This window comes from Myotis brandtii, unplaced genomic scaffold, assembly GCF_000412655.1.
Source record: "Myotis brandtii unplaced genomic scaffold, ASM41265v1 scaffold68, whole genome shotgun sequence".
Taxonomy (NCBI): Eukaryota; Metazoa; Chordata; class Mammalia; order Chiroptera; family Vespertilionidae; genus Myotis; species Myotis brandtii.
Window position 1 is genome coordinate 2,450,242 of NW_005370657.1, and position 14,520 is coordinate 2,464,761.

Consider the following 14,520-nt stretch of genomic DNA (forward strand, 5'->3'; position numbering starts at 1 on the left):
AAAAACCAGGGAGAGAATGAAAGCACAGCGGGAGCGTGCCCACCCTTTTAAGAGCACTGAAGTATCTGTCACCTAATAATGTTTTTATTTTTCATGATGACGAAACTGGAAAAAGGCTTAACTTTTTCCTACCCACGCAGCGCAGGAAAAAGCAGAAATGAAGCCTGGAGCAGAAAGCAGCCCCCAAGCACTTTCCTCCAAAAAAGCAAAGAAAGGCACATGGGAAGATTTTATAGGCGCGGCGGCTCATTCTGCCAGGCACCCTCTGCTTCCAGCCCCCAAGCCATCGTTCGGCCCCTTCCTGAGAAAGGCTCCTGGGCTGCTTGCCACGGAAAATAGCCCACTTCTAAGGGCCATGCGTGACGGAATGTCTTGGTCTCCACGGGGTGCCAAGCGGAGCCATGCCAGAGAGCCTGCTGCGAGTTTCTCTGGGCGAAGGGAGAAATTTTCCCCTGAGCACCCAGCGCACTCTGCTTCCTGAGACGGAATCTTCTGTATAAAGCCACCTAAGGAGCACAGTGCAGGGAGAGGAAGGCCATGCTGGGCACAAGCCGGTGGGTCCTGAGCTATGATTCTCAGCAAATCTTTGGGCTCCTGCTCTGATGGCAGCCCTGCAGGGGAGGTGGGTGGGAGGGAAGTGACATTCCTGCCCTGCTTCCCAGTTACAAAGTGTTCCTACGTCCCGGATCCTCGCAGCGACCCTGGGAGAGTGTGGGCGACACTGAGCTGTTCTACGGGCATGAAGGTAACACCACGCGGGCCCTGGCAGCCTACCAGGTGCTGTTCGCATACGCTGCGCAGGGCGGCCACGGGCAGCAGCTCTGTGACGGCCTCACGGGCTTCTGACCCCCAATGCCCATCAGTCACGTGCTGCGTCGTCGTCTTCCACAGGCGCCCCGCTGCCCTCGGAGGGAACGCGGGCCTGGCCACACGGCGGCTCTGTCTGCTGATGACCAGGGGGGTCAACAGCCTTTGTCGTCTCCTTGCCTTTGTCTGACCACACCCTCCTTGATTCTGAAGGGATCGAAGGGGCCTCCAGCCTCTACACCAGCCTCCGCCTCCTCCAGTGCTCACAGCCGACATCTCTGCCACACGGAGCAGGCGGAGGCCAGCACCCCGGGCGGGAGGGCACGCAGAGGAGCGGCAGGGCAGCGGCCGTGTGGGGACTGGCCTTCCAAGAGGGGTCAACAGAGAAGAGGCGGTGGGGCAGCCTGAGCCAGCGAGTGGCAGGGCAAACACACAGACACAAAGGTGAGACACGGACAGCCCAGGCTGGTGGGCGCAGGGGAGGAGACAAGGACAGGTGGAGACGGGCCCCTGACATGGGCAGTGTGGTCTGAATGAACGCAGCAGGCAGTGGGCTGGGACAGGGCGTGGAGGTCTGATCTGAGGAGCCATGCTTTGGGGAGATAAGTCTGCCACCTGGGCAACTGGACTGAGGATAGAAAAGCCGGGCTTAGGAAGACAGCCAAGTGGGCGGCACCAATACCTGGTATCTGCAGGCCCGAGCCCAGCCAGCCCCGTGGGCCCAGCCCTGTAAGTGGGAACGGAACACAAGAGGGTGAAGAGAGGGTCCCCAAGGACAGGAGACGCGCTGGGGGACCTGGACGTGGCTGCAGACTCATCCTGAGCAATACCACCCAGAGCCCGGCGCAGGGTCCCGGGGTCTCCCTCTGTGAAATCCCAAGGAGGGACTCGCAGAGTGGACACCTCCAGGAGGCGAGCCCCCGGCGCCTGCATGTGCCACGCACAATGTTCATTAGCGTCGGCGACACAGCCACGCAGCAGACATATAAAAGCACATCCAATTAGCCAGGCCTACGTGAATATTTGCACTCTTAAATCTTTTGCATTTCGAAAGGGTTAAAGCTTATTATTAGCATATAATTTACAGTCCTTTCTCCCAGGAAAGGAATAATGCACAGTAAATGCCACATTCATTTTAATAATACATGTTACAGTCTGTGCCCAACATCTGCACAAAGGTAAAGGAGACAGATTTTTTTGACATGTCCCACTCTGCCATCTAAACACAGGCTTTTTGTTTCTTAAGTGACGGAAGGTTTAATCAAGAAAGCAGGCAATTCATCAATCGAAACAAGGCAGCGTGCGTGCGCCTGACAGCACACACATGGCTGTGTACAGAGCAAACCTGGCCACCTGTCAAGCGCACCTTTTACATCAGGATATACAAATACACCGTGTGATCAATTCCCCATTCGCTCCGATCCATTTCTTCTTTTTCTTATTATATTTTTCTTTGTGCTCGATTTTGTTGTCAGTCAGGGCAAGAATAGATGGATAGACAAGGGACGGAATGGCTGCTAGAGGTGATGATAAAAATTTATACGCCTTTAAAATGACTTATTCCCTCCTTGATTTGAGCACCGTTATAAATATGTTTTGCACTTCATTCAGGAATTTTCCTCTTAGCCTATTATCTGTGGCTGCGTCAACACGGTGTCCCTCTCTTGGGTGTTTGCCACCCTCCCCCACCCTCCCCACCGCCTCTCCCACCAGCCTCGGGTGATTCCAAAAATCCTCAGCGAAGGATGCAGGGAAGAGGGGTCTGAAACACGAGGCCACAGAACCCCATGGATGTGTCCGCTACAGACAAAGGCCAGAGGGATACTGTGAATGCAGAGGTGCCGGATGACTCAGGCTTCCACCAGAAGAAGGGCTTTCCCTCACTGGTGGTTGTCGACCTCACAGGTGCTTACCCCCCCACGAGCTGACCCCCGACACACGGGGAGGGGAGCCACAGGTACGCGCACACGGAGCAGATGGGTTAGAACACCTTCCACGGAAAAAACCAGCATTCCTCAGGCACGCTACTGCTTCCGTGTGCCGGCCTTCACTCCCCACCCGGCAACGCTTTATGAACATTAAAGTCTTAAGCTTATTTTCGATTTTCCAGGTGAGACTGTTCTCCCCTAATTAAAAGGTAGAAATAACGTAATCACTACAAGTGAAAGGAAAAGATGCTTACAGCTGCCCGGTATGCTGCGGGTGCGTTTTTAAAGGATCATATCTTAAAATATACAGATTCTTCTCATAATAAGATGAAGAGCTGGTGGCAGAAATTTTATCCCGTTGGATGAAATATATAAATCATGAATTTCATAATACTGATAATTAAATGTCCATCTTCCCATTTAAATGAGGACTAGATTAAAACTGCATGGAGAAGGCTGATATTCAGAAATCATTAATTATTTTTAATTGCTTTGCGCTTTCCTGGTCTGATGTCGGTTACATGGCTCATACACGGTTCTGTTTCAGATAAAACCCTCCTCCACTCCGTACTCGAGTCGTGGGCCAAACGGATGGGCTGATGGACTCAGACTTGCCCACGCTCGCATGATCCTGGCGTCAGCATCTTGAATGGGGACTGGTTTTTAAGAGGGAACAGCTGTAGAAGGCAATAAGCTGGCTTTTCCAGCAATCAAAAAGGAAACCGAAAAAATACACACACACACACACACACACACACACGCACACACACGCACACGCACACACACACGCACATGCACACACACACGCCCACCCGGTCGGTTCCAGGTGATGGCTGTTGTCTGGGGCCACTGTGCGCTTTTCACTCTCCAATGTGACGACGTGGTTAATGAGTATGTGGTCAGCCTAACGCTGATGGATAAATGAAGATGTCAGCATGGGGGTCTGCCCCCGACTAACAGGGAAGGACACGGAGCCCCGCGGCTCCCGCACTGTGAGGCGTCGGGGAATTTTGCTCGGCGGAGCCTCCTGAATCCGTGGGGTATGTGAGATTTTCAGTTTGATTACCTGCCTGTTTTAATATGTATTTGCTTAATTTTACTATTTTAAGCTCCCATGTCAATCTTTCAAAAGGGAGAAAAACAGGTTTTCTTTTGCAAAAATTCTTCACTTGGGAATATAAATCAGTTTCCAACAACCACCCCAGGCACCGGCTCACGAGGTGAAACCGGTCATGGACGGACAGAGGCAGTCCTAGGTGAAAGGCAGAAGCCTGTGCCGCAGGCTGGACAGGAGGGGAGCGCCTCCTCCCTGAAGGCCCCCGAGGTCTCGAGTCCCCAAGGTATGCAACGCTCAGCACAAGGAAACACCTTACTCAACTCCCAAACATTTCTGGGGTTCACCTGAGCGGATCCCCCTACATGATCATTCAGGTGGACCTTTTTAAAAAAATATATATTTTTATTGATTTCAGAGAGGAATGGCGAAGGAGAGATAGAAACATCAGTGATGAGAGAGAATCATTGATTGGCTGCCTCCTGCACGCCCCACACTGGGGATGGAGCCAGAAACCTGGGCCTGCCCCCTGGCCGGGAATTAAACCACAACCTTCTGGTTCATAGGTCGATGCTCAACCACTGAGCCACACTGGCCAGGCTCAGGTGGACCTTTTAAACTCACTGAAAAGCAGTAGTTTTGCTACTCACTGCCCCTCAGGGGCCTCCTGGTGGGGAGGGTTCAGTGAAAGGACAGTCCGGTCTCTTCCTGGGCAGCAGCTTGCTTCTTGCTGCCCGTAGGGAAGCTGCCCTGGCCCAGCCCCGGACCCAGGCTCCCTCCACCCGCAGCGGCGCCCTACGCTCCTGGCCCAGGTTTCGTTCACTCTTATCTTTTCGCTCCCATTTTTATTTTGTTACATGTATTTTTGGAACAGATGAAATAGATATGAATAAATGTTCAGACATCTAAGCATCTGAAAAAACTCTAAGAAAAGGTAGAATGCTATCATTTGGGACTAAAATAGAAGACTTTTCAGGAGAAGTAAGATATTCGTAAAAAGAAAACTAACAACCACTGAGAGTCCACCCCACACCTCTTTGGGGGGTTTATTATTTAAAAGCAGCAGTGCCCATCCTATGGATAAGTCTCTTTGCACACTGTGACATTCTAGGGGCAGTTCCCAGGGGAGGAAGTGTGAGGACCGATGGCATCTTCATGCCATTCTGATCAGGGTGCACGGTGGCCGCAAGGCCTAGCTTCCCAGGATTTCAGCAGGAGCCGAAGCTCCTCACCACCTCTGAGCGCAAGAGAAAGCCGCCGGGCCGGCTGGACCACACGGAACAGTCGACACGTTTTGGCAGACAATGCACAGGACCCCAAAAGGCCGGCGGCATGTGCACACAGAGGACGGCAGAGCCCAGCCGAACAGGGAGGACCTCGCAGACGTGGAATGAGCTCATGGGAGGTGGCAGCCCCAGAGGCTGCAGGCGCTTGAGCAGCAAATCAGGATGATCATCTGCCCCGAGGTCACAGAGGGCATTCCTGGGCGAGGCAGACCCTGACTAGATGCCTCCCTCCCTCCCTCCCTAAACATTTCATGAGCACCTCTGGTGCTGGGAACAGAGCTCCTCTGAGCAGTGTCTTCCTTTTGCAGGTGGCATGGATAGATGTCTTAGTGAAATTCAGGCATGCCCTTGGGAAAACATTTCTAAGTAAATATTACTTCAATAACCACACATACAAATCAAATGTGGGCTGCTTTTGCAAATTCTAGTTACACTGTTTGGAAATCTACTTATCTTAGGAAGGACTGCAAACTAATCACATATTCTCAGGCACGAACCAGCCCACCAGGATTCTGCACCAAAGACTCAGGCCCTGAAGCCGGCAGTGAGCGTGTGCGGAGTTCCAGCTACCATGGCATCAGGCAACGGGCAAGGGCTAAGGCCTAGGGCACACTCTGCCTTGACTGTTTTGGGAATAAACCACTGAAACCTTAACTTCACGGTACCAAACTGAGAAGTGCTACTCGGTGCCAACTCCTGCTCGTGTGGGGAGGGCGTTCTCTGCCCCTTCCAGCCAGCACACCACAGGCAGGCTGCCGGGGTCGGCGGGCAGGCTTCCCAGCCGCACCATGGCTGCCCGGTGCTGAGCTTGCAGGCTTCTGGAGCCAGCGGGTCCTGCGGGGTATTTCTGGCAGCATCACAACAAAGCATTCCTGGACCCTGGCAGAGCGATTTGGTGCCTGCAGCCGCCGAGGCCCGAGATGCCTGCTGCTCTGGGCTGCAGCCTCAACTACCTCCGCTTGGAAGATAAAACCCAAATGCCTGCCATTTACATAAATGTAACAGGAAGTTGCTGAATGGCTTCCCCTGTGTCTTGAGGCTGTTGCTAAGCGAACAGCTGAAATGAACCCAGACAACACCTCATCAAAGCCGGGCGAGGAAGCGGCGGTCCGAGGCACAGGCGCTCCTGCCAGACCGGGAGGCTGCGCTCTGTGGGCCCTTTTCCGCAGAAGCGCCAACAGCTGGGAAAGCCATCAGAGAACCCCGGCCAGGGGGGCAGCGAACACGCTGCTGAAGATCTGCGAGCTGGAGGGAACAGTCCCCTGCTTTCCTGAGCCTCCACATGTGCCTCCGAACGAGCTCCCGCTGGATTTCAGAGCTGCTCTGCCCCGCGGCACCTGGGGACATGGTTAGCTCTTCCACAGAACAGGTCATCTTTCCACCCTTGTTATGCTCCTTGTCGACTCTGCCGAACCAGCCGCCGCACAAGCGCAGCTCTCCCTGGAGATGCTGTTCTCAGACACGTCCCCCCACCCTCCGGGCGCCTGGCTCCGGAGTGCAGCCAGGCCGGTGGGCTCGGGGACACCCCTGTCCTCGTTTCTCCCTGCAGGTGTGCCACCCAGAAATGGAACAACTGGCTTTTGCTTTTACTTCCAAACCTATTAGGGAGTGATCATAACAAGAAAAACTAATACTGACACGAATTACACCATTGTTCTATTTCGTCTATTTAGTAACCCGAAGTTGCGATTTTTAGAGAAAAGATTACCTCTTAAATAACCGATTCATTATGGTACATGAGTGAATGCCATGTTCCCGTGTTCGAGATGCCACTCAGCATTAAGGGCGAGCGCTGGGAAGTGGCACTGATTTGCCACTTCCCCCTCAGACAGACCCGGACCGGAGGCCCCGTATAATCGAGGGGAGCTGGTGGGTTTCCAAGGCTCTTAGCAAGTCACCCGCCCGCCAGGCACCTAATGAATCTCAATTCTGTAACAAGGCTGTGAGCTCCCCTCCCTGGTGAAGGGGAAAGGAAAACCAGGACTGATGAAGTTCCTGCCAAGGTAACACTATCAATTTCAAGGCCGAGTTCAGAAATCACAGACTCATATGTGGGGGTGAGGGGGAGGCCGCCCGCAGACCCTCTGGCCACAGACCTGGCTGTGAGAGATGAGAGGCGGACAGCCCTGGATGCGGGCGGAGGGGCCAGGCCCAGCTCTGCGCTGCCCCAGGCCCGTGGGAAACCTGCCCTGGACCTGGCCGGTGAACAATGTGGTGACTATTCTCTGGAAACCTCCCTTCAAGCTTGTGGAACCCACACATTGTTTTTCATCATTAGTTTCAAAACATGCTGCGTATCTGGCCCTCCTCTGAGTGCTGCGGTGACACAAAGGAAAGGGAGGCCTGGTCGCTGCTGGGAACAGGCCCCTTGTAGGGAGAAGGAGGCAAGACGGATGCCACCAGAAGCCTGGAAACGGCGAGGGAGGGGGTGCGGGACCGTCGGTCGCTGCCGCTGGCGGGGCCCACGTACCTGAGATGGCGTACAGGTTGGAGTGCTGGTACTCGTAGTCAGCCCGCGTGCTGTTCCTGCCCCGGAAGGTGGCGGGCAGCGTCAGGGAGATGTGCCTGGGGAGAGACGGGGAGACAGGAGGTTACGGGTGCAGGAAGTGTTCCCCAGGCGCAGAACGCACCGACGCCATTGGCGGCCCCAGCAGCATGGCGCAGAGTAGGCGCTCCTGGCGAGCAGGCCTCCTCCACCAGCCCGAGTTCCCCGAGGAATTCAGAAGTTTCCCGACATCAGCAGCCACCTTTCCACACGGAAGGGCATCTGAGAGGAAGACAGGGTTTCCCAGCCCACGGCACGCCAGGTGCTTCAAGGAGGCGGGCAGCTCAGTCCAGGTCTCTGCCCAGCAGGTAAAACACACCCACGGGCCCAGAACCCTCAGGCTCTGGACTCGAGCCTCGGCTGTTCTGTGTCTTGGTCCCATTTTCCATCCCTCGGCTTCCACACCTGCCCTGCAGGGCAGCTGGGACAGCAGCTCAGGAAGCGCTTTGTGAACAAGGTGCTGGGCACGGTTACCACGTGAGTCCAGGAAACGAAGGACCACGGAGGATGGGGATGGCCTGCTCCTCTGAACTGCTTGTCTGTGTGTCCCCTCTGGTGGGAGCACACAGTAGGTGCTCAGGAAAGCACCCTCGATTGACCAGCATGTCTTTTGTGGCACAGGTGTTGGCCATTAAAGCTACGAGTATCCAATCAAAGCAAATAACCCATTTGGTGTGGTTGTCAGCTGCCTTTAGCAAATGCAGAAAAGCAAGACGAAAACAACAGGAGAAACATTTAAAACCCCAGAGGTCTGAGGGGACAACAACAAAACTCCCTCTTCTTGGCATGACCCTCTTCTTGGTACGACGGGGGTTGGAGGGCGTTGGTTTGAAGTAGCTCAGTACCTGAGCTTCGGCCACACTCAGTCCTTTCCAAAAGGGAGGAAGCATCTACGACGTAAGAAAGCTTTACGTTTCACACGCTGCCTTTTCCACATCACACGTGGGGGATGTCCTAGAACGACTGGTACACAAGGACTCCTGGGAGGAAGGCTTCTCCGGGGAGGCCTGTTCCCATGGACTAGGAGCGAGCAGGAGTCCCCCAGGAGGACCCAGGCGCCGAGGCTGTAAAGCACGCATGTCAAACGCAAAGGCTAACACGGGCCAAATAAACGAGGCATGCGGCCCGCGGGCGCGCGTTTGACACGCCTGCTGTGAAGGCATTTGGTTTGCCGGTTGTGGAGCGAGCACTGAAGGCGGTGACGCCAACCAGCCCAGCTGACCCAGCTGAGGGGCTTCACTGAGCACCGAGGGTGCGCCCGGGGCTGCAGGGGAAGCAGCAGCATAACTACTGGACATGTGGCCACTGGGCGCTCTGCCGTGTGTAGTGAACGTGCGTGATGCTAACTGAGGGTGCAGGTGAGCCCCGAGGAGCCCTCAGGCCGCAGGGGACAGAGGTGCAGGAACAAGTACCTTCAACATGACCCGCTCGGAGGAGAATACAAACTGGGTGCCGAGTGAGCCCCAAAGGAAGGAACAGCACCCTTGGATAAAGGGGCCAGAGCTTCTTGCGACACCTTCTCAGCCAGGGCCAGAGAGGAAAGGGTTTGGGTTCTCCGCCCGAAGATGAAGGTTCCCAACTCTGTTCTGCCCATCACGGCACAGACGAAGGCATTAGAGTCACCTGGGAACTTGCTAACGATACAGATTCACAGCCCAGACCCTGGGAGCCGGTTCAGGGGGCCTGGGGTGCAGGCCACAGGCATCTATTCTCAACCAACCAGCTCCGCAGAGACTGGGCCTGGCCGCGTTTGGGAAACCGGAGGTGAGGAGCAGCTGCAGAGGTGTAAGCAGTTGATCAATGCCTCTGACCACAGCACTTAGTCAATGAAGCTGAGCAAACATGAGAATGAATTATTGGCTGCGGTTGTGGTTGAGTAGAGCTGAAATGATGACAGGTGACCCTGCAGCGAGGGCCTGCCATGCGCCGGGCCCTGGGGTGTGCGGGTCTCCCAAGTTCTCTATGGCTCCTCACACCGCCCCCCGAGGCGGACACGGGGCCAGCTCTGCGACGGGCAGTGCTCGGTGCAAGATGGGAATGTGGGGCTCTGGCTCTAACATCATTAAGAATTCAAGACGGTGCCAGCAGGGCATTGAGCAAGCATGGGCCCTTCTGAGCACGGGCGCCGTGGGACTGTTCTGGCTGCACACCGTGAAGCTGGCCGGGCAGGTGCTGTTGCTGCACCCACTATACCAATGAGGGGATTGCCAGGGAAGAGATGCGCTTCGGGGCTGCCACACCCTGAGATTTCTGAGCCTTGAAAGCCCAAAAGACACATCTGCTCTAACTAAGGACAGAACACCGGTGCAGAGCAGCAGCGGCTCCGGGCTGGAGGCACTCAGGGCCCTGCTAGAGTTCTGACTTTATCCAGAAGCATTTTTAAGCAGAGATGTGACAAGACCCAATTTGCAATTTTAAAAGATTGCCTGCCTGTGGGAACGTGAGGGCAAAAACCTGCGTTGCCCTGAGTGGTGGAAATGGAGCAGCAAATTATGATGGAGATAACCATGAAACTGCAAACAATTATTCAGCACCTACAGTTTACAGACCCTCAACAGTTCATGCCAAAATGACCTGCTGCCACCCTCTAAGCCAGCGGTTCTCAACCTGTGGGTCGCGACCCCTTTGGGGGTCAAACGACCCTTTCACAGGGGTCGCCTAAGACCATCGGAAAACACATATATAATTACATATTGTTTTTGTGGTTAATCACTATGCTTTAATTATGTTCAATTTGTAACAATGAAAATACATCCTGCATATCAGATATTTACATTACGATTCATAACAGTAGCAAAATTACAGTTATGAAGTAGCAACGAAAATAATTTTATGGTTGGGGGTCACCACAACATGAGGAACTGTATTAAAGGGTCGCGGCATTAGGAAGGTTGAGAACCACTGCTCTAAGCAAATAGTTTTGGGATCATTCTATGGCACAGGGGACTTGCTCCTTAGCTGCCCTGGACCCAACGTGGTCTGACCTCCGCTGCCTCTCCTGGCCACCGGATCCCACCTGGCTGACCCCACCCTTCCCCCCCCCCCCCCCCCCCCCCCCCCCCCCTTTCTTCCTTGCAGATGGTCCTTTCTGGCTCCTCCTCCCACCTTTTCAAGGTTGCTGTTTCCCAGGGTTCTGGTTTAGCTCCCTTCTCACTCCACACACCTGCCCTGGGCTCCCACATCCACATCCACACCCCGGTTCTAGCCGTTTTCACACACCTGCCCAGCTGGCCAGCCTGTGTCTCCCTCTGACAGGAAGGGAAGTCTTGTGAGTCTGTGCCGATGCCATGGTTTTTTCATGCCTTAGCCTGATTCTTTATTCACGCTGCTCCCCCTTCCTAGAATCGCCGCCATTCCTTATGGACTCTCCAAACTCCTACTTATCCTTCAAGACCCCCTCTAAGCACACACTCTTCGGTAGGGTCATCGCTGGGCTTGTTCCAGGCTGGGCTGGATGCCTGAATGACCTCTCTCACTCCAGGTACCCCAATATACTTAACCATTTGATATAAGCCTATCTCCCTACTATGACTGTGACCTCCTCAAGAGCAGGGCCAAATCTCATCACTTTTGTACCCCATTTTCTAGGGCAATTTCTGCCCTAGATTACTGAATATTTGTCAACCAAATCCAGTGTTGAACCTACTCCATGAAAACCCCTGGGCCCTTCTTGGACATGAAGTGCTGTTAGCCTCTATTATTTCATTTCTGCATGTGTGCGTTCCCCAGTTAGATTCAAGGACTCTCTGGGAGATGCGTTATACCGTGCACCCCACTCCTCTTTGCTATGGAGGAAAACAGGTATAATGTAACAAGAAGTCATTGGCGGCAGCAGCCAGGAATTTACAAGGGGGGAAAAAGTTTCTGATCTCATGCCACAGACAACGTCTGGTGATACGGTAAATGTAAAATTAAAAGATGATTCAAACTCTGGCGGTGTGGGTAAGTGGTTAGAGCATCAGCCCAATGTATGAAGGGTCATGGGTTCAATTTCTAGTCAAGGGCACATACCTGGGTTGCAGGTTGGATCCCTGGCCCAGAGGGGTGTGTGGGAGGCAATCAATCGATGTGCCTCTCTCACATCTCTCTCTATCTTTTATAGAGTAATTGCTCAATAGGTATTGGTTGAAATCAAGCTGCCAGAAACTCCAGCTATAGCAGCTGATGCAGCAGTGTGGGGGTGGGCAGCTCTCAGAGAGCAGAGAGTGGTCAGGCCTGGCCCGCAGCACTGGGGAGAAGAGTTCCTACGCTGCAGAAGCTGCTTCTGCATGTGTGCTTCTGCTGTTCCGGGGCCCAGAAAGGAGGGGAGGTGGGGAAGAAGGCAAATCAAGCCTCCTGTTAATGAGAAGGAACAGGTTGGGCCGAGGGACCGATCACCTGTGGTTAAATTGGATGGAAGTCACCTGCCGAAGGAGAGGTGGCCCGGGCTCTGCCTGTCCGATTAGCCTACCAGGGTCAGGGGAGCTCTGCCGTCAGCTGAGTCTCAGCGAAGTGACATTCTAGTCCCCTGTGTCTGGTGGGGACCCCCCTGCCAGGCACTGGGCTAGGTTCCTTCACACACAGCACCTTGCCTCATCCTCTCAGCAACCTTCTAAGGTGGGAATAATTACATTTACTGAACAGAAGGAAGAAGCCACCAGGAAACCGGCTCTCCCTGGCGTGGCGCCCAGAGATGAAGGCCTCTGGGACCTCCCCGCAGGCCCCGGGCCGTTGGAAGAAGGAGCAGGCCGTCAGAGGCCAACGATTTCTGCCACTTGACTCAAATGATGAATTAATATTCTAACATCCGTTTGGTAACGGGAGGATTCTAACTAGAGCACCCCCAAATGCTCGGGCACTTTACTGAGCGTTCTTCTCTGTCCCCCACCCAGGGAGCTGCCCCTGCTGAGCCACCACCTCCCTGCAGGAGCGACGGGCTGTCCCGTGACAAACAGGTCAGCATCCCACACGCTGCTGCCAAGGGCTCGGCTGAGCAGATGCTGAGGGAAATTTCATTCCCCGCCTCCCCCCAGTCAGGCACCTTATTCAATTAACATGGCCACGAAGCTGCAGACAGCTCCATATGAAAGCCCTTCAGTTCCAGAATACATTTTATTATGTGACAATAGTTGCCAGCACGATTTATTTCCTTTGATGGGATTCTGCTTTTTCCTTGTTAATTTGAATCTGTATTTTCTAGTGCTGATTCCAGGTCTGTGTGAATTTTTAAAATGTGACCATTAATCTTCCAGACCCAGTGGCCACATATAAGGAAGACGGCTCTGCCCAGGCACCGGAGATGCCTCTGTTCTCTCAAACTGTCAGAGGGCAGTGAGGCGGCCACTCACAGTTAGAGACAAATGTCACTGTTATCTCCCCCGCCACACACACACACGCGCGCGCATGCACACACATGCATGCATGCACACACACACGCAGCCAAAACAAACTCTGAGACGTGAAATTACAGCTCCCGTCCTGTTTCTGGGGTTGGGTGTTGTCTAACGCTCCTTTTGGGGCAGGAGCTTTCAGTGGGTGCCCCACGGACCCCTGAGGGCTCCCCAGACTCAGGGTCCAGAAGGCCACAGCCTTTTCATGAGAATACCCAGACATCACTCGCCTTTCACTCTCATCCTCTCCCATCAGACAGAATGTTCCCGAAGCTACGTGACATGATGGTGTCATTGTTCTGAAGTAAATTTCAGTTCTAATAAGGTAAATATGGATAAAAATAACCCACACGAACACAAATTCCTTGGAATCCTCAATTTTAAAGACTATAAAATTCCTACACCAAAGAGTTTGAAAGCCACTGTTGTAGGACAACGTGTTGAATGTGACTCTGCAAAAGCCTGGGTTGTGAAGCCCGAGACATGAGGGTGTTGCTTTTCCCGGCTGTTCATGTGCCTGAACCTGTGCAAGGGCGAAAGGCAGAGCAGGACTAACAATGACCGGGAGACTCCTGGGCCTGTTCTAGAGAAGAGGAAAGCTAAGGAGTGAAAGCAATACGTCCAGGCCCAGGGTTTGGTGCTTCTGTTTAAATACATCTCGATTGGAAAATCACAGCCAGTGAGGAGGAGCCGGATGTGGTGCTCACCCTGGATCCTGCTGCTCCTCGTACACAGTCACCTCCGAGTCCCCAAACAGCCAGGGGATCCCTTTTCTTAGTGGCAGTGATGGACCCCTCAGAGAGCACACTTGTGTTTATGAGACAAAATAAGCAAGACAAGATACTTAAACAGCATATCTCCCCAAGTAACGAAGAATTACATTTGTTTATTCACTTTCAATGGTATAAAGCAGTGGTTCTCAACCTTCTGGCCCTTTAAATACAGTTCCTCATGTTGTGACCCAACCATAGAATTATTTTCGTTGCTACTTCATAACTGTAATGTTGCTACTGTTATGAATTGTAATGTAAATATCTGATATGCAGGATGGTCTTAGGCAACCCCTGTGAAAGGGTCGTTCGACCACCAAAGGGGTCGCGACCCACAGGTTGAGAACCGCTGGTATAAAGGATCAATAGTTGAAAATATTTAAAAGACTGAAAAAGTTCAAATTAGGAGGATAAAGTGCTACATGCCCTAAAAAGAAACCAGGTCTCTGTGATTTGTAGGGCCAGCCTGTCACCCAGGTTCTACAAAAACGAATGAGAGCCCTGGCCAGTGTGCTCAATGGTTAGAGCATCGACCCGAAGCACTGAAGGGTCATGGGTTCGATTCCCAGCCAAGGACATGTACCTGGGTTGTACCCATCAGAGAGCACAGCTTGTGTTTATGAGACAAAATAAGCAAGACAAGATATTAGTGTGTAGTGGGTGGGACACGAGATATTAGTTGCCCCAGGGGAGGCAACTAATCTGTGTGTCTCTCTCCCATTGATGTGTGTCTCTCCCTCTCTCCATCTTCCTGCCTTCCA

At 53.3% G+C, this 14,520-nt stretch overlaps 1 protein-coding gene across 2 annotated transcripts in view; it reads right to left on the reverse strand.

The window, feature by feature from the left end:
• MVB12B (multivesicular body subunit 12B) overlaps window positions 1-14,520 on the reverse strand; it is a 148,631-nt gene that overhangs the window by 70,800 nt on the left and 63,311 nt on the right. For both annotated transcript variants that reach the window (XM_014529406.1, XM_014529405.1), the window contains exon 7: window positions 7,546-7,640. In XM_014529406.1, the coding sequence (XP_014384892.1) occupies window positions 7,546-7,640 (95 nt within the window). The remainder of the gene's footprint in view (window positions 1-7,545; window positions 7,641-14,520) is intronic.